The 25,069-nt window shown below is 40.5% G+C and overlaps 1 protein-coding gene across 2 annotated transcripts in view; it reads left to right on the forward strand.

Moving 5' to 3' along the window:
• Rlf (RLF zinc finger) overlaps positions 1-22,882 on the forward strand; it is a 61,486-nt gene extending 38,604 nt beyond the window's left edge. For both annotated transcript variants that reach the window (XM_021160506.2, XM_085839003.1), the window contains 3 exons: positions 9,687-9,823; positions 14,013-14,154; positions 17,984-22,882. In XM_021160506.2, coding sequence (XP_021016165.1) covers positions 9,687-9,823; positions 14,013-14,154; positions 17,984-22,651 — 4,947 coding nt within the window. In that variant the 3' untranslated portion in view covers positions 22,652-22,882. The remainder of the gene's footprint in view (positions 1-9,686; positions 9,824-14,012; positions 14,155-17,983) is intronic.
• The last annotated feature ends 2,187 nt before the right edge of the window (positions 22,883-25,069 follow it).

Raw genomic sequence — 25,069 nt, forward strand, 5'->3', positions numbered from 1 at the left:
TGGGAATTAATTTTAACTTAGTTAACACTTAACTTTGTGCGTTTGCCTCTGTAACACACAAGTGCAAGACTCTGAGCTTCATGAATATATTTTACTAATAATTAACTGGTCAAACTGGATACCATGGGGTATATAGAATGTTAATAAAATTGCTAAGTCTTTAAAAACTGTTTTTATCGATTGTATTATTTTAATGAAACATGTGAATCATGTTTCTTAGAAAGTTTGGAATTAGTTCTCTCCAAATGTTTAATAAATCAGGCCGAAAAAAAAATAGGAATGCTTAGTCTTTAAGTCATTATTTATCTTTCCTCTTAGCCGCCATTCCAGATTTAACCCATGAATTCTTACTTCTACACCGAGACATCTTTCTTTGTTTATAATTGTGCATGTGTGCACACAGGTGTATACATATGAGATGTATTTTTGTGAGCATGCATGCATGGCACTCCTGTGGATGCCAGAGGATAAGTTTTGATGTTAATTCTCTCTTTTACCTGGTTTCCAGGGAGCTCAGGTCACCAGGATTGTTGGCAGGTGTCTTCCCTGCTGAGCCAGCTGCAAGCTGAAGTTTCTAACTAAATGTAGGCATCTCAAAGATCGAGTTCTCTACAATATCGTAGTTTCTAAATTTAACTTTTCCCCTGTATCCTGCTCTCTTTTTGCTTCATTCTCTGTACTGTATGGACTTGACCAGCACCAGTCAGGACCTGTGCCTTCCCCAGCCTGCCTCATCCTCATCGTATTCCCCTGCCTCTCTACTCAGTTACATCGGATAGCATTTGCTCCTCTGGTCCTCTGTTATTCTTGTCCTTAATTGTATCTCTCTGACTTCCTCAAATCTTTATCTGCTCTGTTGTATTTACCTGTATCTGTCCACTGGGCAGATAGGTTGAGAAAAGCTTACCAGTTAATTCATCTTTAAATCATTTGCACTATATGCATTTCTTTAGTCTGCTTACCACCCACCTTCCTAGGAAATCTCTGAAACCTGCGCTTCTCCCTGTTGTTCTGTAGAAACTCAGGTACTTCGTTCCTGAATGTCTGCTCACCTCCTTTACTCTGTGTATGTGCACCTCTTGTTATTGGAGGCAGACAGTTCCTGTTCTTCAGAGTAACTTCCTCACTCGTATGACAGATCTCTCATTCACTCTTTGCTGTCCTAGAGGATAACTGAGAGTCCTTCACCCTGTTAGAGATCTTTAGCACTCACTTCCTCTTACAATGACTCCAGTTTCTCGTCCTGGCCTACTCACTGAGTTAACTTTCAGTGTGAATTTACTGTGAACTATTTTTCTCCTCTCAGGACATTCATATTCCTTCTTATTTGTTCTCTCCACCCCGGTCCCCAACTGAGCCTGGGTTGGCCTTGAACTCCGGGTCCATCACTAGAGTGTTAAGTTCACAGGTGTGCGACACCAATCTCAGTTTTATTTAGTACTGGTGGAAATCAAGGGCAGGGCTTCATATATGCTAGGCAAACATTCCACCAACTGAGCTATATTCCCAGGTACTACCTCCCGACACCTTCAACTTAAGACTCTCCTGCTACCGAATCTGGCTGTAGCTTCTTGCTTTTTTTTTTTTGAAAAAGGGTCTTTCTATAGCCCCTGGCTGTCCTCTGCCTCCCCAGTACTCGAAATTAAAGGGATGGGCTACCACTCCCACTCCTGACTGACATTATATGGTTCTCTCTCTCTACCCCACTCCTGACTGACATTATATGGTTCTCTCTCTCTCTCTCTCTCTCTCTCTCTCTCTCTCTCTCTCTCTCTCTCTCTTTTTCTTTTTAAGATTTATTATTATATCTAAGTACATTGTAGCTGTCTTCAGATGCACCGGAAGAGGGAGTCAGATCTCATTACGGATGGTTGTGAGCCACCATGTGGTTGCTGGGATTTGAACTCAGGACCTTCAGAAGAGCAGTCGGTGTTCTTAACCACTGAGCCATCTCTCCAGCCCCCTGACTGACATTATAATATGACATTTGACCCACATTTTTTCTTACCAATCAGTCGTCTTGACGTTTTCCCATTCTTTTTTTTATTGGGGGGGGGGGGGTTGTTTTGGTTTGGTTTGGTTTTTGGTTTTTTCTGAGACAGGGTTTCTCTGTGTAGCCCTGGCTGTCCTGGAAGTCACTCTGTAGACCAGGCTGGCCTCAAACTCAGAAATCCACCTGCCCCTGCCTCTTAAGTGCTGGGATTAAAGGCGTGCGCCACCACCACCCAGCTTCCCCAGGTCTTTTTAAGGTCTCACACACTTTGACTTCCTAGCTCTTCAGTGATTGTTCCTTCTCCTTTTGACTTTGCTTTCCTTTGGTTAAATGTTGCAGTACCCCACTGACTAAATTTCTGATATTACTATTAGGACCCTGATTGCCTTTATGACTTCCTGAGCTTTAGTTTGGTTTAAGTTTTGAGACAGGGTATTACTATTGCTCAGGCTGGTCTTAGACTAAGCTCATTGTAGCCCATGCTGGCCACCAGTTCCCATACTCCTGCCTCCGCATCCCTAATGAGGGGTTGCAGAATATGTCACCATAGCCTGGCTTGAGCTTGCTTCTCAATGAAGCCAGAAAAGAGAGGGAGTATAGTTAGTTAAACATTTACCTAGTATTAAGCAAGACCTCATGACTGATCCTCGGTGCAACTAAAAATAAACCCAGTGAAGTCAGTTGCCTTTCAACTATGTTCTCCATGTCAGAAGTGGAAAGATTAGTGAATACATAGCTCCTTGTAGGCTAGGCATACTCTATACTTTTCACATTTAGTTTCACATCTCTGACAAAGTTCCTTTTTGTTGATAAAAAGTTCCAATTAAATTATGTTAGCTACCTTCATGTAATGCTGGCATTCAAATCTGGGTTTGCTGTACTATCAGTAGTACAGGATTGAAAATAGTAAGGTGATAGGAGCTTAGCTCTTAGCATGCTCATGTAGCAGGCACAGAACTCTTGGTTCAGTACTCAGTACCATATAAACCAGCCATGGTGCTGCAAACCTGTAATCCAATCACTAGGGTGAGCCTGAGGCAGAAAGATAAGTTCAAGGTCATTCTCTTCTATAGTAGGTTTGAAGACAGCTTGGTATACATGAGACCCCATGTAATTGTAATAATACAATAGTAATACATTATCTGAACTGCTGTGTGTAGTCTCACTGATGGCCACTACATTTTACTCTCTTGAAGTAAAATCTCTTTAGTGCTTAGGCCATTTTCTGTCCACATCCTCCAATAATTTTCCATTTTTCTCAGGTTAAGTCTAAAAGCCTTCATTCTATTTGCTGTGGCTAATGTCTATTTTGTTTTGTTTTTTTAAGCATTTACATACTTAGCAGTATCCTAGTGGGAAGAGTAGAACCTATAACATTAAATTTACAGAGTACTTGTTTTTGGGAAGATGGTCTGGTGGTGCATAGTATGTGAGTAGTGACAGAGTGTTGGTCATCCTTGTTTTGAGATGTGGACCTAGACAGTGAAGCAGCTATTTGGTGATGTGAACACCTGAATGTAGTTTTCCAAAACTGAGATTGTCTCAATGACTCTTAATTGAGTATAAGTATTGTGTCATAAAGAAATCAAAAACTGAACTGCTTCACATCATCTGTCTTTTCATACTTCCCACTGCAATCTAGAATATAATTACAAAAAGCATTTGCTAAACATTTGTCCCTCCTGTGCTATGTAGTATAGGCCTTCCCCCCCCCACCCACCCCCCACACACACACACCCGTCTTTAAAATTTTTTGAAAGATTTATTTTTATTTATGTGTATTTGTGTGTATGTGTGTACGTGGCCAGCCAACTAGCCTAACTGGTGAGTTAACAAGCTATGAGAGATTTAGACTCACAGGAGGTTGATAGTGCTCATGAGGTTAACACCCAAAGTTGTTCTCTGGCTCCTGTGTCAAATGCACATTTTTAAAAAAGATTCAGTTCTTGCCACACCATAGATAAACATTGAACAAATATAGACTCTATAATAAGAATTCTTTGGATCTAACTTGCAGTACTAGAGAGAAGCAATTGAGAAGACAAGATGGAAGATTTCAGATTAAAGGCCTGTCTTAAGAAAACAGGAGCGAAGGGTAGCACTATAATAATTGATAATTAGCCTTGTATGAGTGAATTCACATTTTTTTAAAGCATATGTTTGGTTGGTTGGTTGGTTGGTTGGTTGGTTGGTTGGTTAGCTGGCTCACTGGCTGTAGTATCTGGTAAGTTCAGATACTGACCTTATTGCAGTATTTTGTGTTCAGAAAACAAATTAAGAAACAGCCATTAATCTCGGTACTTGAGACTTTGTGAAAAAAATTCAGAAGTATCAGCAAAAGTCTAACTTTGGATTTGATTTCCTCCTCATCCTATAACTTTTCTTTAACTTTAACAAAAATTAAACCTACTTTAATTCTGTTATTGTATTGGGCATTGGCAAATACAGAGTTCATATAGCGTTATTTGCTAGAAACAATTATAGAAAGAAAAGTACTAAATAATATTAAGCTGCTGCTGTGTTCAATACAGAAGTAATTATGGAAACTATCCATGTAAATACCATTTACAAGCTCTGTGGAGAAGCTGGTGCCTGAGTTGAACCTTGAAGTAAGGTTAGATAGATAGAATGTGTTAGGAACAACTGACTTGTAATAAAAGACAGGAATTAACTTGTGCTTCCAGTAACTCACTAGTGAAGACCTTGTGTGAGCCAGAGCATATGAGTTAAGATCTTATAAGAAATAAGATCTGTTGGCTTGGCAAAAGGAGGTCTTCTGAAACAAATGTATTAGAGCTTAGATTGGATAAAGTTCAGACTCATCATTGAAGGTAACAAGTGATAAGCTATGATATTTGGGGGAAATTTGATTAAAGAATAGTGTATTAGGGTTAGGACAAGAAATTTTGAGAAACAACAGTATTCACTGGCAGGCCAGAAATAGGGACAGTAAGCAAAATAGTATATGGCTTCAAGATACTCAGAATAACAGTATATGGTAGTGCACACCTATAATCCTAGCCCTCGGAGCTGGAGGCCAGTGTGACCTTCTCAGAGACCCCCAGAGGAGTGAGTAGAGGAGCCAGGGAAGTGTGGGAAGTCAGTCAGCTTATGGGTGCTTGTTGGTTTAATAGTGCTACAGTTGAACCTTGGACTGCGCATGTGTTGAAGATTATACATGTAGCTGTCAGCTTTGTTTTATCCATGGTCTTTCTTGGTTTATTAATAACAGATTAAGGAGCTAAGTTTTAACTCTGATAATAGTACTTGCCTTCTACTGCTTTGCTAAGTCAGGTAAGCAACTAAGTAAGTAAGCAGGGTTTTCATGAAGTTACATAATTGGTTCATTTGTGAGGTTGGTGAACTTGCAGGAAACCTCTGTGGGAAATGGGTCTGCTGTTGCTGTTCTACAACGTATCTGGATTGGCAGACACACATCTGGAAAATGTGTCATGAGGCAGTCTCATCTTTGTGCCAGCACTGTAGTGCAGTTACATAATCTGGATAACATTAACGTACTACCCACATAGGCTATGTTGCAGATGCTATCCTTTATGCTGTCTAGTTGAAACCTTCTATGACATGTGGCTGTACCTATTTTCTGTTTGTTTTGTTCTTTGTTTACCTCAGGTAACACTGAACATTCTATGTAATCTAGACTAGCTTCAAACTCTTAGTCCACTTCTCAGCCTCCCAAGTAGTGGGATTACTATAGGCATACACCAGCATGCCTACCTGTATCTGTTTTTTGAGTCTTTGGGTGCACAACCACTCTTGGCTCTTTCCTGTCTCTGGCTGCTTTTGTGCTACAGTAGTGGGGTACTCAATACCAGAAACTGTTTGGTAAAGGCTTTGCCAAATGTTTACCAACTCTTATAATACTAAAAATTTTCAGTATTACCACCATTAAATGACAGTCTCCATGATAACAGTCCTCTCTCTATACTTCACCAGTGATGCCAAAATGGTAATGTTCCCAAAGTCCTGCGTGTATTATGCTAATGATGGTCTGAAGTCAGACTAAAAGGCAGTTCAGCTGTCTCCATGGCTGTCTTTCCTCTGTGCCGTTTATTTCCATTGAGTGGAAAGTGATGAGCAGTGTCTCCCCTGCCCCTCTTCAATGTTGAGAATTGAACCCAAGGGCTTCACACATGTTAGGCAAATATAAGATAAATGTAGTTTTAAATATTTCTTGTAATTTGAATTAATTTGTTAGATTTATCAGGACAAAGACATTTATCACACAAAAATTGTTTTAAAAGAAGCACTCATTTCATCTAGTTAACAATAGAATTATAAAGAGCCCTGACTTTGGAAAACTACGGTGACTTGCTACATGTTCACTAATTGATGTTTTTAATCAGCATATGTTCTAATATAGCATAATTTTTACTCTATTTCAACTTTCAGGAGAAGAGTTAAATTAACCTGAGGAACAGCTGGGAATAAAAGTTTTTGTATGTCAGCACCTGTGGGTATCCTAGTAATGGGTGTGTGTAATGAGAAACCTCTGCTGGGGACCATTTTGCCAAACACATACAATTAAGATTAATTGACTGGGTCATGTGAAAACCAGAATTCTTTGCCAGTGCATAGTTAGACAAATTAGGAACTGGGGGAACAGAATACCTTGGAATTTGGAGTTCCTTGTTGAAACCGTTTATATAGAACTGAATGAGACGTCATTGGTACTAATTAAAATGTCTTTTAGATTTGTGGATTGGGTTTTTGGGTTTTTTTTTTAATGTGTGCTAGAGCTATACCTAACTGCATGTATGTGTACCACATGCATGCCAGTGCCTCTGAAGGTCAGATGAAAGGGTCAAATACTCTGGAACTGGAGGTGTTACTGATGATTGTGAGTCACCATCTGGGCTTTGGGAATCTAACTTGGGACTTCTGAAAGAGCAGCCAGTGCTCTTAACCACTGAGCTATCTTTCTTGTCCCTAAGTAAAATTTATTAGATTACATTTATTATTTATGTATGTGTGCATGCACATGTGTGTACCCAGCATGTTGTTGCATGGTACTTAGATGTGAGGAGGTCAGAAGACAACTTGTGGAAGACCATTCTCTCGTTCCACCATTTGTATGTGAATGGATTTTTTGAGTCTTCAAGTGCACAACCACTCTTGGCTTTTTCCTGTCTCTGGCTGCTTTTGTGCTACAGTAGTGAGGGTACTCAATAGCAGAAACTGTTTGGTTTGAATGTGAATGAGATACATATTTTCTGGCTCTTATAGTTGGAAGGCACAATAACATACTTATTTCTTCTCTTGATGGAGACAAGAAAATATAAACAGGATCTAATTTACTTACCAGTCTAACTAATTCTGTTGGGAATTGACACAGTCACTAAGTATAAGTGACAAACACAGAGCAAATACATTTAAACAGGACCCAGTGGGAATTCAGTTTGGGAGTAGAAAAGTAAACAGGAGCATAGAAATTCTAGGTGTAGCTTTAGATTGAGATTTTGTTAAACAGAAAACCATCTGATCAACTTAAAGGCATGGGCTACCACTCATGGCTTTAAAATTATAATCTTAATACTTATATTTTTTTCCATATGGTCATATGGGGAATTAAGTATACTCAAGAAATACACTAAGTTAGAAAGTTTGTGAAGAATTTAAGACTTAAATATTTATTTAAGTGTTTTACTCCTAAAGTAGAGTTCTTCTAAAATAGTTTTTAACCCAAGGCTTCATGTCTGCTAGAGGGTCAAGCTACCACAGCGCTATAACCACAGCCCTAAACAGTTCTGAAGAGGCATTTTCCTAGGGTTTGATATGAGTTTGGACTTTTTTGTTGTTGTTGTTTGTTTTGTTTGCTTTGGGGTTCTTTGTCTTTTTTTTTTTTGAAAAGAGGTTTTTCTGTGTAGCCCAGGCTGGTCTTGAATTCACAGAGATCCACCTGCCTCTGCTGCCCCACCCCTACTCCCTCAAGTGCTGAGATTAAAGGCTTGCACCATGGGTTAGTGTTGATGCTTTGGTTGATAGTTCATTGGACTGGAAGGATCACTGCAGAGGCAAACATAGTCAGTTCAAGAATCCAGGGAGGTGGCTCATGCTGGTAATTCCAGCATTTGGGAAACTGAAAGATTAGAATTGCTGTGAGTTCAAGTTAGCCTGGGCTATATAGTGAATTCCAGGACAGCCTGAACCACAGAGCAGACCCACGTCAAAAATAAATAAGCTTTAAAAAGAGAGTTGTAGAAACAACTGAGGCAGTAAAGTGCTTGCTATACAAGAATGAAAACCAGAGTTTAATACCCAGAGCCCATTTTAAAAATAAAACAAAATAAGCATAGTGGCACACTCCTATAATCCAGCATTGAAAAGGGAAGAGATAGGGGAATACCCAGGCCTTGTTGGCCATGTGAGATTTAGGACAAAGTCTGAGCTAGAAGAGTTCTTGGAGCCAAGCTGAGTGTAGAGGCCGGTGGTTCTCTGTGAATTCAAGGCCAGCCTGCTCTACATAGTGAGTTCCAAGACAGCCAAAGCTACAGAGTGAAACCCTATCTCAAAAAACAAACCTGCAAGAGAAAAATTGAAACCAGGAATGAATACGAATAGCTTTTTCAGAGGGCCAACAAGATGGCTCAGCAGGTAGAGGCACACGTATGCACACCTGACAACCTGAGTTTGATCCTGGATCCCACCTGGTGGAAGGAGGAATCTCAGGAGTTGTACCATAACTTTCACTGGAGTTTCACATGTGCTTTTTAAAACGGGGGGGGGGGGGGGGGGAGATTAACTGGTTTCAGAACTCTAGGAAGTAAAGGTTTGCAATATTTGAGGGGATTATTCAATACAGGAAAAAGGAAGGAGAATGAATTGGTCACCCCTTGAGTGTCTTCAAAGTTAGGATAAGGAGTTTCATAAGAGGGAGAGAGGAGCTTTGGCATTCTTTTTTTTTTTTTTTTTTTTTTGGTGGCACACGCCTTTAATCCCAGCACTCGGGAGGCAGAGGCAGGCGGATTTCTGAGTTCAAGGCCAGCCTGGTCTACAAAGTGAGTGCCAGGACAGCCAGGGCTACACAGAGAAACCCTGTCTCGAAAAACTAAAAAAAAAAAAAAAAGAGGAAAAGAGGAGACAGGATGTGGTGTCGCCAGCTACTAAGGAGCTTTATGAGTTTGAGGCCTCCTGGGGCAACTTAATAAGACCCTGTTTCAAATGGAGGAGTGGTGGGCAGTACTCTGTTACTGTCCAGTCTTCTTCCCTTTGCAGCGCAGTTAGAAAACATTTTTATTTCTACTAAAGAATGAGGGTAGGTAGATGAAGCTCAGTTGTAGAGTGATGGTTGTCATAGTAAGCCCCTAAGTTCACTACTCAGCACTGGGGGTTTTAGGAAAGAGGAGAAAAGGGATATAACTTCTGATGGAAATAGCCAGGTGATGGAAAGAATTTAACTCCTATGGTAGCAGTGTTTGTGAATACTTTAAGACTGCAGAATGTTTGTGTTTATATTAATAAAGAACAAATAGGAGCTTCTTTACAAAATGCCCATACCTTTCTCATCTTAATAGTTTGATAAATGAAGCATCCGTGCTCTACTACTCAGATTTTACTTTTACTTAGTAAAATAGTTACCATGCCTCTCATTCTTGTCAAAGAAATTACCAAAGATAAGGTGTTACAGAAAAAGTTACCGTGTTCCTTTTAACTTAGCTATCTCCTTCTTCGATAGATTGCAAAGGTGGACTGCAAGGACGTGTTAGACATCATATGTAATCTGGAATCTGAGGGTCAGGATAACACAGCATTTGTTCTTTGTACGACTTACCTTACCCAGCAGCTCCAAACGGCCAGTGTATATTGTTCTTGGTAAGTACACTTACTTTGTATATACTTTGTTTGTTAGTATGGTGCTTGGGATTTAGAATCTGAGTGAGATGAAAATCTTAGCACATAAATAAAATCTTGATTACAATAAAATCATTTAAATAAAAATGCCATTAGTATCATGTAGAAAAGGGAAGGTAAGACGTTTCTCTTGCTGGTCCCGTGGATGGTTGTCTCATGTAGATGTCTTCTTTCTTGAAGCAGCATTAGCATTATGTCAGCATTATGGAACAGAAAGAAAGATTATTTCCCCTTAACATTTGTTAATGCCTTCTGGTTGTAACTTTCTCTAATTTAGAAACCCATTAATGAAAAAAATTAGATTACCTAGGAGTCCAGCTAAAATTTGCATTACAAAAGGAAGTTCCTTTGGGTGCCTATTTGATTTGCAACCTTGGTACCATGTAGATGACATTGCATTTTTTATTTAGTTTTGTTTATGTATGCCTGTAGAATGTTTAGTTACTAAAAAAAAAAAAAAAAGAAACAAACAAACAAATATATCCATAGACTCCTAATTCTAAATGTATTAGATTTATTAGATAAACTTGATAGTCAGGAAATACTTGTCAGTGAACATGTCATTAGCAATGGAAACACTGCACTGGAGCAGCTGAGAAAGGCGCCAGCTTGAGGAAAGCTTAGCTTTTTCTTTTTCGCTTTTTTTTTCCCCCTAGAAAATCTAGTAAAGGCCTTTCATGTACGTGGGACCCTTGATTGGTCTCCCTCTGGAGCTGCTTTATCTATCTGGATGGTTTTCTTAGAGTGGGAAGAGAGTGTGACTCACGAGTGCATAGGTATACCCACTAGCCATGTCATGCTTGTGGGAATTAGAAGACAATCCTGAGTAAAGGTTTTCCCTTTCCACTTCATTTTTTTGTCTACCATTTATATAGAAGTATTTATTTATATCCTGTAAATTACCTCACCCCATCGTTCATTATAGTATGAGGCAGTAGAATCAGTGATTGAGAAATGTTATGATTTCTTAGTCTCAAGTTTGAAGTTATAAAGCACAAGCCCAAAAGTTTTGCTTCTTCCTTGAGTGCATTCCTCTCACTCAAACAAAACATTTTTTGTTTTGTTTTGAGCCAGTGTCTCCATATCCCAAGCTGACCTTGAACACTCTGTTCTCCTGGTTCCACTAACTAAGCTTTGAGCCTGGGGCTTTACACAGAGAAGAGCTGCTGTGGGCCACAGCCACATAACTCAGACCAAAATGCAGGTTGTAATCTGTCACTGAGTCCATGACACCGCATGTGTGTGTCCTATGAACAAAGAGACAGTGGGATAAGGGCCCCACCCAGGTCTTAATAATCATTGTGGGCATTTTACCAGAGTGAAATAATATAAATAAAACAAATTGTTAAATAGCAGTGAGATGTTTTATCATTAAATTAAGTAAAATCTTTTTTTTTCCACCAGGAATCTGGAGATTAGAAATTCTAGCTTCAGCAAGTAGATTAGAAACAAAACCTAAATTTTTCTTGGTATGGTTAAATATATTTCATTTTCAATAATAAAAACATCTGCTAGTTGTATCTAGACTTTTGAGACAAAATCTCTCAACATAGCCCTGGCTGTTCTCCAGCTCACTGGGTAGTCCAGGCTGGCCTCAAATTCACAGAGATCCAGATCTGCCTCTGTCTCTGCCACGTTAGTTAATAAAATCATATATAGAACATTATCTTCTTGTTCTTTGCTGCTACATATGCTAGGCTAGCTGGCCTGGGAACTTCTAGAAATTCTCTCTTCCTGGCATCTTGGAACAGGCACCAGAACTATAGATCCATATACTTCTGCATCCGTCTTTACATGAGTTCAGGGAATTCAAGTCATTTTTGTATGACTGAAGAGTCTAAGTATTTTCAAAAACACACCCACACATTTATTTTACTTTTCTTTCTTGTTTGTTTTCCTCCTTTGGTTTTTTGGGATAGGATCTTAATCTATAGCCCAAGCTAGTCCTAAATATAAGGTACTGCCTCTGTGCAGACATGAGGCATCCCACCCACACCCAGCTTCAGACCTTTACATGAGTTCAGGGAATTCAACTTTCCTCCTATTTGTGTGTATGTTCATGAGTACTTGTGCTTAGAGAGTAGAGGTCAATTGCCTTCCACCTGTTTTCCCTGCCTCCTCTCAGTAAACCCAGAACTTTCCAATTAGGCTGACTGGGCTGGCCAACAAGCATGGGGATCCTCTGTTTCCAGGATACCAGTTCTGGGACTCTAGTGTTCCCCACACCCAGCCTTTCACATGTGTGCTGGGATCCAAATCCAAGTCCTCATTCTTGTACAGCAAGGACTTCACACACGAAGTCATCTCCCCAGACTCCTCCCACAAGGTTTTAGTGTTCTTGACACAACTTTTCTTTTACAGTGGTCTTTTTCTTCCCTGTTTCTTTTTACTCAGCCATGATTCACCGGAACCTGTAGCTGTCTCTAGGATTAATGCTGTTCCCTGGAATCGGGAAGGGATTAATGGGGATTTCTTTTTCCTCTTGGGGAAAAAAAACAAAAAAAAAAACAACAAAATCTTAGTCACTTTACACTTTGTTAAAAAAGCTTCTTCTTTTAAAATGAAATAGAATCTAATTTTAAAAAGAGACCAACAAAAACCCTTTCTTCCTTTTGTGGGGTGGGTCTAGATATTGGAGTCAGAAATAATCATCACACATAACAATAAATTTAAGAAAGGCTTAATTGCAGAACTACTGTTCAAATAAGATTAATTTGTTATGCTGGGCACTTTTGTGTGTTTAAGATAGAGGGAATCTATGGCTCTTGTTTAGGAAAGTATTTCAAGACTGGAGTTGCAGCTCATGCTTGTCATGAGGACTTAGGAATCTGAGGGAAAGGGAGTGCCATGAATTTGAGGCTGACCTGCCTACAGAGTAAGAGCCCATTGCTAACAAAGTTTAAGTGACATTTTTGTTGTGGGGTGCCCTCAGCGTCCACAAGAGGGCATCAAATTCTTGGTGGTTAGAGTTACAAGCAGCTATGAGCCTCCTGGTTTGGGTACTGGCATCCAAATTTGGGTCCTCTACAAGAGCAGCAAATATTGTTAATGGCTGAGCCATCTTTTCAAACCAGTGAGCAAGCATACCTATGTGGGTATGTCTATGTTTATCTGTATTCATGTGTGCTCACATGTGTATACATGCATACTGAGACCAGTAGAAGATGTAAGGTTCCCTTGAAGCTGGAGTTACAAACTATTGTTCATTTCTAGATATGGATGCTAGAAACAGAATTCTGTGCCTCTACAAAAGTAACAAGAGCTCTTGATTATTTGACTATCTCTCCGGCCCTAATGAAATTTTTCATTTAGGGTTTTTTGTGGTTTTGAGACTGGATCTTGCTCTGCATTCCAGCTGGCTTCTTACCTAGCATATAGCCCAGCCTGGTCTTGAACAGATAACAGTACTCCTAACCCAGCCTTTAAAATACCAAGATTGTACATGTGCTACCATGTCTGGCTTTAGAAAGTAAATTTAAGATAGTTTACATTGCATAGTCTTTAATCTTCATAATGATATGTAATTGGCTTTATTTAGTAGATTTCACATACACACACAGGAACTGGGGGGAGGGGGTGCACATACTAAGCAAGTATTATACCACTAAACTATGTTCCCAGCTTTCACATACATATATCTTTTGAAAGATACTCTTTATTCATTCATTCCATCATTTGAGAGCAATGTCTATCTACATAGCCCTGGCTGTCCTGGAAGTCACTTTGTAGACCATTTTATTTAAACATTCAGTGACATGGGCTTAGTGGGGCCATCAGGTTGACAGGCTGCACAGATTTCCTTGGTTCTTGCCCAGCTCATTAGAAGAGGGTTTTAATTCACTCAATATAAGCAGACTAATCCAAAAGTTAAACCTTTTAGAGCACGTGGGAATCTACGAAAGAAGCTTAATGGCATCATAAAGGAAGTAGTTGGTTTTTAGCTTTACACAGGCAAGGAGGGGAATCAGAACTTCCAGGATGGATGGTGTTGCCCATTTTAGGGGAGTAATGGAGGATATAGACAACTTTTCATTTGGTTTCTGTTGCATGTATTGCCAGCTTACTTTCATTGACTCAAAAAAAAAAGTGGTCAAATGGGACAGCAAACACAAGTTTAAATATTTATTAATACAGCCATTTTTCTTCACAGGGAGCTGACTCTCTTTTGGAGTAAACTGCAAAGAAGAATTGACCCATCTTTGGAGACATTTTTGGAGCGCTGTCGGCAGTTTGGTGTCATAGCTAAAACACAACAGCATTTATTTTGCCTGATTAGAGTCATACAGACTGAAGTGAGTAGCTTATGCTTTCCGTATTGATCGTGGCAACTTCTCAGAGAATTCTTGTTGGATAAAGAGAATCCAAAATTATGGAGTTGGCCCTGCCTCGCTGATGTGCACACTGGCCTCTCAGGAGCCACAGACTGGGTCTGGTGTGGGGGGGTTGAGACACTGTCTCATGTAGTCCAGGGTGCAATCCAATGCTGGGTCCTCCTGTCTCCTCCTCGGTACTGGTTTCCATGTTTGTACTACCATGCCTGGCTTTTTGGTTTTAAAACTAACTTTGAGCTGAGTCCCTCTCCCTGTCTCACTGTCATTCTAGGATGAGAAATGGGGATCATGGGACTTGCAATGTGGGTGCTGGAAATGAAACCCAGACCTTCTGAGAAGCTGAGCAGGGTGTGCTCTTAACCACTGTGTCTGTCGCCCATCTCTCCAGCTAGATTCATATCTCTTTAAAAACAAAACAAAAACCATTTATTTCTCTGTGTGTGAGCACACACCACATCTTATGTAAAGATGAGAGTAATTGTTTTCCCTCTCCTATGTGACTCCTAGCGGATGTATTCTTACCTACTGAGCCGATCATCTTACTGGTCCTGTCTAGACTTAAGTTTAAAGAGCTAGTCTGGGTAGTATAGTTAGTGTAAGGTCAACTGATTGGAGACCATTATTTGCGAAGTCCCTTTTGATATCACATGTATAACATAATTGTGTAATTATGTATTTAAGTATTCAGTCCATACTTGAGAGGAAGAGATTTTCTAAAGCTGAATGCCAGTCAACAAGAGTTGGCTCTCTTTTTTTTAAACGGGGCTTAAAAAAATAATACTAGTTTACAATTATGGGGGTTTTGCACCATATTTGCATCACATGCATGCCTTGTGCCAGAACTGGGTGTTGGATCCTCTAGAACTAGAATTTTCAGATGATTCAGAGCTGCCATGTGGATGCTGGGAATCAAAGCCAATCCTCAAAGAGCAGCCAGTGCTCTTAACCATTGAGCCATCTCTTCAGCCCTATTTAAGTGGGTTTGGTTGGGTTCTTTGTATGTGTTTGTTTGGATTTGTTTTAAGACAAGATCTTGCTATACAGTCCATGCTAGCTTCAGTTTTGCTGATTGGCTTTCCTAAAACAGAAATTATATACATGAGCCACCAGTGATAGATACTTAGGGTTAATTTAGAATCTACAGATTTTTAAGAAAACAAAATAATGGGGAAGCTGCTAGATATTAGAGAAAGGTTTTGTTTTTTTTTTTTTTTTTCTTGTTTGTTGTTTGTTGGTGGCTTTTGGGTGGGAGGTGGAGTTGTTGGTTTTGGAATACCACTTAACCTGTAGCACCAGAACTCTCAGATGTGGGTATGGGCTATATCCTGGCATAGTCCTCACATGATGTCTACCTGAAGGCAGAAGAAATTTAAAGTGGTAGGTGGAAGGGAATTAAGTTGTAAACTTGTTAAAATTGAGATTTCTTAACTAAGATTCATGGTGGCATGCACAGAAAAATTCTCCTCTTTTCATATAGAAATGTAACATAAATTAAAATGGATACAGTTCAGGTCCACATGTATAAAGCACACATGGCTTAATACCAATTCAAAGTCTTAAGCTGTGCAACCTGACTTTTCTAACCTTGACTATGGTATGTCCATTCAGAGAGCAGGAGAGAAGTAGGACAGGTACTCCATGATACACTTTCCTAACCTAGGTATCAGCACATGCATGTGGGTCGTCCAGCTGCAAGAGGGGCTAGGCTATGTATGTTTCATTGTTATGGATGACTTTGTAACCATTTTAAAATCAAGCAACACATACCTGTCTATAATTGCAGTACTTGTGAGGCAAAACGCAGCATCAAAAGTTCCAGTTAGCCGCAATAGCAAATTCTGCTCAACTAACCAAAGACTGGAATTATAGTGAACTGGGCTAGGATTTGCAAGACTGTAATCAAGATGCTTGTACTTTGATATGGCCCAAGGCTGTCATCTGAGTTTCTACATGATTAGTAATCAGGACAAGCATGTTCATTCCCTCGGCCCAAACAAAAGCTAAGCATGGTAGCACACACCTTTAAATCCGGCATTCGGGAAGTAGGCAGATCTCTGTGAGTTCAAGGCCAGCCTGGTCTACATAATGAGTTCCAGGACAGCCAAAGGTACAAAGAAACCCTGTTTCAAAAAAAAAAAAAAAAAAAAGTAGAAGGAAAGAATAAGAGGCTTGGAGATGTTGAGAGCTTGTATCAAAGTCTAACTCGAACCTTTGCTGCTGACCACTGCTCATTTTACCACACAGTCCTCTTGGCTCACTGTGTCGCATCTCATTTCAGCTTCTCCATAAATTCATGCATACTATAATCTTTGGGTTTTGTGATCATTATCTTTTTGTGAGTTTTAACTATTTTCCAGGAAGTTATTTTAGAGAACTTGTCTAATTTCTCTTCCTCTGTGGAAAACAGATTTGGTTACACCTTTGACTAATGTACAAAACAATTCTTTCAGAAGTTTTGGAGTAGGGTCAGTTACAAGTGTTGGGACTTTGAAAACCAAATGGTTTTTATACAAAAAGTTCCTTAAATCCACCTGTATAAGCACTTGTATACCTGTGTTGCCTCTTTCTCTACTTACTTTGTGTGATTGCTTGTATCTTCCCACCTCAGCCTTTTCAGTACAGGGATTACAGGGATCTGTTAATACCTAGGTTTAAACTCTATCCATTTTACCCAGCATGCCACCATTCTTTTATCTTTTATTGAGTTCTTGTCCCATTTGGACTCGTGTACATTTATATTTGTGTATATATTTGGTTCATGGGTTGTTTCATTGAAGGGTAAGAACTATTTGAGCATACAGGATCATCAACAGTGCCTGGTGGCACAGCACATACCAAGACCCTGTCCCAAAACAACTGGGAACAGTATACGATGCTGTGTAACTGCAGAAACTGTAAATATATCTTCTTGTTCCTAATTACGATCTAATTCAGTCCTTTGCATGTTGAGACAAGAAGGATCTAAATGTGACTCTGGGTGTGGTGATATTTACCTGTGATCCCAATATTTGAGGGAGGGAGCTTCAAGGTATGTATGTATGTATGTATGTATGTATTTGCCTGAAGGGAAAAAAGGATTTAAGATGAATTTTGAGAACCCAAAGGATTATTTAGTTGGTCGTACTATATTTTTAGTTGTTTGTTAAAGTTGTTTTAGAGCAGACTTTTCTGCTTGGTGGCATTTTAACATGTCCCATTACTCGTGGAACAAATAGTTCTGTTCCCTTGAATTTATCAGTACAAACTGGGCAGGTATATATTTCATCTTTCATGTGCATCTTTGGTGAGAATGTAGGCCTCTGTGTATTCCTGCGTATACAATAAACAGAAAAGCATACTGAAGAATATTACAGTTATAATAATGGGACTTATAATTAGCCTTTATCGATAATAAATAGCCTTTATCCACTGGGCTGTTTCACTGCCTTGTTTATTTCAGGCTAGCCCCAACTCTACTTAGCCCTAGCTGGTCACTAGTAATCCTCCTGTCCCAACTGCTAGAATTATAAACATGTGCTAAGAACTCTGAAAGTTTGAGAAGTTAAGTGTGGATGGGAGGCACTAGAGATAGGGTTTCTCTGTGCAGCCCTGGCTATTCAGGAACTTGATCTAGAGAATAGGCTGGCCTCAGACTCAGAGATCACACTGCCTGCGCCTCCCAAGTGCTGGTATTAAAGGTGTGCACCACCACCACCACCCAGTATAAGAAATTAAACTATATTAGCATCAGAAATTAGAGTAATCCTTTGTGTATAAAAAGACTGACTTTTCCTTCTTCCTTTACTTACAGGCACAAGATGCTGGCATTGGGGTGTCAATTTTATTATGTGTCAGAGCTCTTCAACTCAGATCAAGTGAAGATGAGGAAATGAAAGCTTCAGTCTGTAAAACAATTTCCTGTCTTTTACCAGAAGATTTGGAAGTCAGACGAGCCTGTCAGCTTACAGAATTCTTAATTGAACCCAGTTTGAATGGATTCAATATGCTGGAAGAACTGTATTTGCAGCCAGATCAAAAATTTGATGAAGAAAATGCACCAGTTCCAAATTCCCTTCGGTGTGAGCTCTTACTAGCTTTAAAAGCCCATTGGCCCTTTGATCCTGAATTTTGGGACTGGAAAACTTTGAAGCGACACTGCCACCAACTCCTGGGACAAGAAGCCTCCGATTCCGATGATGACCTAAGTGGCTATGAAATGTCTATTAATGATACAGATGTCTTAGAGTCATTTCTCAGTGACTATGATGAAGGAAAAGAAGATAAACAATATAGAAGAAGTCTAACAGATCAGAATAAGGAGAAAAGAGACAAAAAGCCCATTGGTTCCTCTGAGAGATACCAGAGGTGGCTTCAGTATAAGTTTTTCTGTTTGTTGTGTAAGCGGGAATGCATAGAGGCCAGGATTCTCCATCATTCCAAGATGCACATGGAAGATGGAATATATACCTGTCCAGTTTGTATTAAAAAATTCAAGAGAAAAGAGCTATTTGTTCCTCACGTAATGGAACATGTTAAAATGCCACCAAGCAGAAGCCACCGTTCTAGAAAGAAATTACTATTGAAAAGCGCTCAAAGGGGTATTTATCCCAAGAGTCCTACTGGAAGTCTGGAACAAAATCCAGAGCAAGCCAGGGGAGAGTCTCATGAATATGTCACATTTAGCAAGTTAGAAGACCGCCGCCTGCAAGACAGAGACTTGTACCCGTGTCCGGGTACAGACTGTTCCCGTGTGTTCAAACAGTTTAAATATTTAAGCGTGCATCTTAAAGCTGAACACCAAAATAATGACGAAAACGCCAAGCACTACTTGGATATGAAAAATAGGAGAGAGAAGTGTACTTATTGCCGGCGGCATTTCATGTCAGCTTTTCACCTCCGAGAGCATGAGCAGGTGCATTGTGGTCCTCAACCTTACATGTGTGTCTCTATAGATTGCTATGCAAGGTTTGGGTCAGTGAATGAACTCCTTAACCACAAGCAGAAGCATGATGACCTCCGTTACAAATGTGAGTTGAATGGCTGCAATATTGTGTTCAGTGATTTGGGCCAGCTTTACCACCATGAAGCACAACACTTCAGGGATGCATCCTACACATGTAATGTCCTTGGCTGTAAAAAGTTCTATTATTCTAAAATTGAATACCAAAACCACCTCTCCATGCATAATGTTGAAAGTCCAGATGGAGAATTAAAGAAATCAGTGAAACTTGAGGAACCTGGAGCAGGTGGGAAGCAAGATTGTGTGGACCAGTCCCATCTACTTGATGAAACTGAAAAGTCCCATTCTCCTGAAGATCACCATCTCTGTCCAGGGTCAGCTAGTGCTCACATAGACACCACAGAGACCCTGAAGGACAACAGCGACAGCAATTCTAGTGATCAGTTAAGTCACAGCTCTTCCACGTCAATAACTGAGGAGTTAATTGACTCCCTAGACCACTCTGAAACCATGCACGACCTGTTACTGTCTCATGAGAAAGTCTTTGTTCCCTCCAGTTTAAAAGACAAGTGCTCCAATGTGGCTGTTTGTTTTGATGGAACTAAATTCACCTGTGGTTTTGACGGCTGTGGCTCCACCTACAAAAACGCAAGAGGGATGCAGAAACATCTGCGGAAGGTGCATCCGTACCACTGCAAGCCAAGAAAAATAAAGACAAAAGACCTCTTTAACTGCCTGGATGACAAACATAATGAAGCTGACAAGTTTGATGCAGAACCTAAACCTAGCTCTGATACAAATAGTGACTCCCCGGATGAAGGTCCAGATCACAGTATCCACACAAAATGCAAACGAGAACATCAAGGTTATTCCCCTGAACCTTCCATTTGTGCTTCTAAAAGGCCATGTACAGAGGATACAATGTTGGAACTTCTGTTACGTTTGAAACATTTAAGCTTGAAGAACTCAATAGCACATGGCTCTTTCTCAGGGTCATTGCAGGGGTGCCCATCTAGTGGTGCTAAGTCTCTTCAGTCAGTCCCATCTTCCATTTCAGACCTTAATCTTCAGAATCAGGATGAAAATATGCCAAGTCAGTACCTTGCACAGTTGGCAGCAAAGCCTTTCTTCTGTGAGCTTCAAGGATGCAAATATGAGTTTGTGACCAGAGAAGCTTTGTTAATGCATTATCTTAAAAAGCATAACTATTCAAAAGAGAAGGTCCTTCAGTTAACCATGTTTCAGCACCGATATTCCCCATTCCGGTGTCACATCTGCCAAAGGTCATTTACAAGAAAGACACATCTTAGGATTCATTATAAAAACAAACATCAAATTGGCAGTGACAGGGCAACTCACAGACTGTTAGACAGTGAAAAATGTGATCATGAAGGGCCATGCTCAGTAGACAGACTGAAAGGTGACTGCTCTGCAGAACTTGGTCCCAACAGTAATTCAGAGACCACGCAGTGTCATTCTAAAAAAGATGAATGCAGCTCAGAAACAGACTTGGAGTCTTCTTGTGAGGAAACAGAAAGTAAGATCTCTGGTATCTCATCACCAATAGGTAGCCATAGAGAAGAGGGAGAGGAGAAAGAGGGGAGAGGAAGCAGGCGGACTGTTGCTAAAGGAAATCTGTGCTATATTTTGAATAAGTACCACAAACCATTCCATTGTATCCACAAAACTTGCAATTCTTCATTTACCAATCTAAAAGGCCTGATTCGCCATTACAGAACTGTGCATCAGTACAACAAAGAGCAGTTATGCTTAGAGAAGGACAAAGCAAGAACCAAAAGGGAGCTTGTAAAATGTAAAAAGCTATTTGCTTGCAAATATAAAGACTGTAACAAGCGCTTCCTGTGCTCCAAGGCCCTGGCCAAGCACTGTAGTGACTCTCATAACCTAGACCACATTGAAGAGTCTAAAGTGCTTTCTGAGACGGAGTCTGCAGCCAGGTTTTCTTGTAACCAGCCTCAGTGCCCTGCTGTTTTTTATTCATTCAGTAAGTTGAAACACCACCTGTTGGAACAGCATAATATTGAAGGAGAAATCCATTCGGATTATGAGATCCATTGTACTCTTAATGGCTGTGGCCAGATTTTCAGCCATCGAAGTAATTACTTCCAGCATGTCTACTACCGACATAAGGACTATTATGACAACCTGTTCAGCAGCCAGAAAGTAGCAAATGAGCGGCTTCTAAGGAGTGAAAAGGTGTGTCAGACAACTCAGGCACAAGGACTGACGCAGACGCAGGGTCAGACGCAGGGACAGACACAGGGACAGGAACAGCAGGCTGCCAAAAGGCCACTTAATACTAAAGCGAAAAAATGTGGCTTACTCAAAGATAAAAAAGCTCCAATTACCTTTAAAACAAGAGCAGAAGCGATCCATATGTGTGTTGAGCATTCTGAGCACACACAGTACCCGTGCATGGTTCAGGGATGCTTGTCTGTGGTGAAGCTGGAAAGCAGCATTGTGAGGCATTACAAACGTACCCACCAGATGAATAGTGCCTATTTAGAGCAGCAGTTGGAGAACCTTGTGGTTTGTGTTAAGTATGGTACCAAAATTAAAGAGGAGCCCCCTTCAGAAGTAGAGCCCTGTGTAAAGAAAGAGGAAAGTACTAGCTGTGAATCAGTGCGCAAAGAGAACGGAGCCCCAGGAGACAGCAGTGTGCCCCTCCCAAACACTGATTCTACTTGCTCAGCTGAACAAGATGGCGGTCAGAAAGGGTGTTCAGAAAGAAACCCAGTTTTTGACACACACAGTCTGCTCTACAGGGGAACTTTGCAATGCAACCATTCTTCAGAAACCACTTCTTTGGAACAGTGTAATATAGCTCAGTCTTCTCCCTGTAAAATAGAAAGCCCCATACCTAATCCCAGTGGGACAGAAAGTGGTACTTATTTCACGGACTTCCAGCTGCCGTTACCAAGGATCAAAGAAGAACCTGGGCAGCATAGTTCAGGGCAAGAAAACACTGTAAAGAATGCAACCCAGGTCCCAAAAGAGAATATTAGAAAGCATTCTCAGCCCAGGTCATTTGATCTGAAGACTTACAAACCTATGGGATTTGAGTCTTCCTTTCTGAAATTTATTCAGGAAAGTGAAGAGAAAGATGATGATTTTGATGACTGGGAGCCTTCAGAGCACTTAACATTGAATAACTCCTCTCACCCCAGTAATGACTTGACAGGGAATGTTGTGGCAGATACCATAGTGAATGAGAGCGCCCCTCAAGTTGACATACCTCATTCTTCCAGTGACCCTCCAGTTTCGGAGAACCTGACTGCAATCCCACCATTAGTAGTAGCTGAAGCAACAGCAGTTCCTTCCTTGGAAAACCTGAGGGTTGTGCTGGACAAAGCATTAACAGACTGTGGAGAACTTGCCTTAAAACAGCTTCATTACCTTCGGCCTGTGGTTGTCCTTGAAAGATCTAAGTTCTCTACACCAATTTTAGACTTGTTTCCAACTAAGAAGACAGATGAGCTTTGTGTAGGAAGTTCCTGAATCACTGTTGTTTTTGAAGCACCTAGCTCCAGCACTGCAATATGGGGACACCTGCTAACGTGAACAAAGGCTGGGAATCAGCCACACTTGCTTAGGATAGAATAGGCTGTGTATTTACATGAATGTACAATATCTGTGTCAGCAGTATTGGCGGCGTCCAGTAGCTTTCCAGTTGGTTTATTGATTGGAATTTTTGTTTGTTTGTTTGTTTATTAAAAAAATGGAACTGTACTCTTGTTTGGTGCTAATTAATACATCAGATATACTGGGGCTTCCTTTTTCCAATTAAGTGTGCATGATTGTATATGAAACATATATTAAAGTCCCAGGGTGGGAGGGCTAGGGAAAGGGTAGGAAGTTCTTACTTGACTTGAATGTGCACCCAAGGGTGCTTTGTGTAATATATTGTACACTACAGCATCTTATATTTTTTGAGTTGAGTTTCAATAAATTACAATTTTTCACCCACTTGTTTACTCATAGAGTCTTCATGCCACGTGCACACTGCAGCTGCACTTGTATTCTCTGGAGTGTGCCTCATATTTTACTCCAGTGATTTTCTGCTAACTAAACCATTTATATGTTTGGTTTTTTATGACCCTGTCTTAATGTTTTTGTGGTAAGAAAAGCTTTGAGTTATTTGCCTTAAGATTCAGGATAGCTCCCAGAAGTAGACTGACTGCAAAGACAGGAGAGGGTGTGCCAGGCAATAGCAACTTCAGAAGGAGGTTCTCAGGAAACTACAGATGATGCCATATGCTGGCAATGAAAGGGATGGGATTTCTGCAGAGGTAGAGTTGGTACATAGCTGAGAGCCTCCAAAGGATTGAATATCTAAGAATGGGTAGGAGATAAGTAGTTGGGAGATCAGCAGTTAAAGCACTTGTTGATTTTACTAGCTACTCATAATTGTTGGTAATTTCCTGGGCTCTGACATCCTTTTCTGGCTTCGCTGTCACCAGACAGACATATGGTGCACATACATGTGTGCTGGCAAAACATAAAAATAGGTTTAAATAGTTGAGGCAAACTTGACAGTTGCACTATAGAGAAGGATAGATTAAGTCAAGATAGATACATAGAGTGACTAGAAAGATGGTCAGCAGGTCAAGGGCTGCCTGCCAGAATAGAAAAACTGACCCACCTGCTACAAAACTGATTCCTGAAGGTTGTCCTGACCATAGCACATTTACCATGGCGTGTGAACATAAATCATTTTATCCTTACTAAGGTAGATGAGGAGACAGGACTGTTGGAACTTAGAGTCAACATGGCTAACTAAGGTGGAAATACAAAAGGAGTGGGTATTTGGGAAGAAGACAATTTCATGGTGAGTCTGGTTGTGTGTGTGTGTGTGTGTGTGTTCAGTGAGGGACAACTGATGTTTGTGGAAATTTTTGGTTTTGCTTTAGTCTCTATTCTGCAGGTTCAAACTATCCGCCTTGTGTTCCTGAGTGCTAGAATAACACACCACATCAGCTCCAAGTCAGCTCACTAAGTTGATTAGCCTGGAACTGTGATCTTCCTGCCTCCTCCTCCTGAGTGCTGATACAGACTTATCCCTCACCCTTTCTCCTTTTGATGTCTCACTGTGTAGCCTTGACTGGCCTGGAATTTGCTGTGTAGACCAGGCTGGCCTCTGCCTCTCAACTGCTAAGATTAAGATTAATGGAGCCGGGCGGTGGTGGCGCACGCCTTTAATCCCAGCACTTGGGAGGCAGAGGCAGGTGGATTTCTGAGTTCGAGGCCAGCCTGTTCTACAGAGTGAGTTCCAGGACAGCCAGGACTATACAGGGAAAACCTTGTCTCCAAAAAAAAAAAAAAAAAATCAAAGCATCCCTTTAAGCCGGGCGTGGTGGCGCACGCCTTTAATCCCAGCACTCGGGAGGCAGAGGCAGGCGGATTTCTGAGTTCGAGGCCAGCCTAGTCTACAGAGTGAGTGCCAGGACAGCCAGAGCTACACAGAGAAACCCTGTCTCGAAAAAAAAAAAATTAATGGCATGTGCTATCACACTCAGCCAAGCTAATAACTTTTAAAATATAGATTCAACATATGAGAGGAAATGTGTTTTATCAATTTGAAACTGGCATATTTCACTTAACCTCCAATCCACCTTGCTACAAATGCCTGTTTTCAAACTACACCATTTTGTATATATGCCATAACCTTTTTATCCATTCATCCATTGGTAGATCTTTAGGTTGATTACATAGTTTATTATCAAAGTCCAGCTTTGACATCAGAGTAAACTGAGGTGGAGCATGAAATCGGCAGTTGATTGGGCCACCAAGGTGCTCCCTGGTTTGTTCAATTAAAATTCCTTGGGGGCCGTAGATTCTTGGATCACTCAGACTTTTTTTCTGACAGAAGTCTAGATTCACTGGAACCAGTAGTCCCTGTGGCCAGGAAGAGGCTCT

Source organism: Mus caroli, unplaced genomic scaffold, assembly GCF_978045245.1.
Source record: "Mus caroli unplaced genomic scaffold, Mus_caroli_1 scaffold_6, whole genome shotgun sequence".
Lineage (NCBI taxonomy): Eukaryota > Metazoa > Chordata > Mammalia > Rodentia > Muridae > Mus > Mus caroli.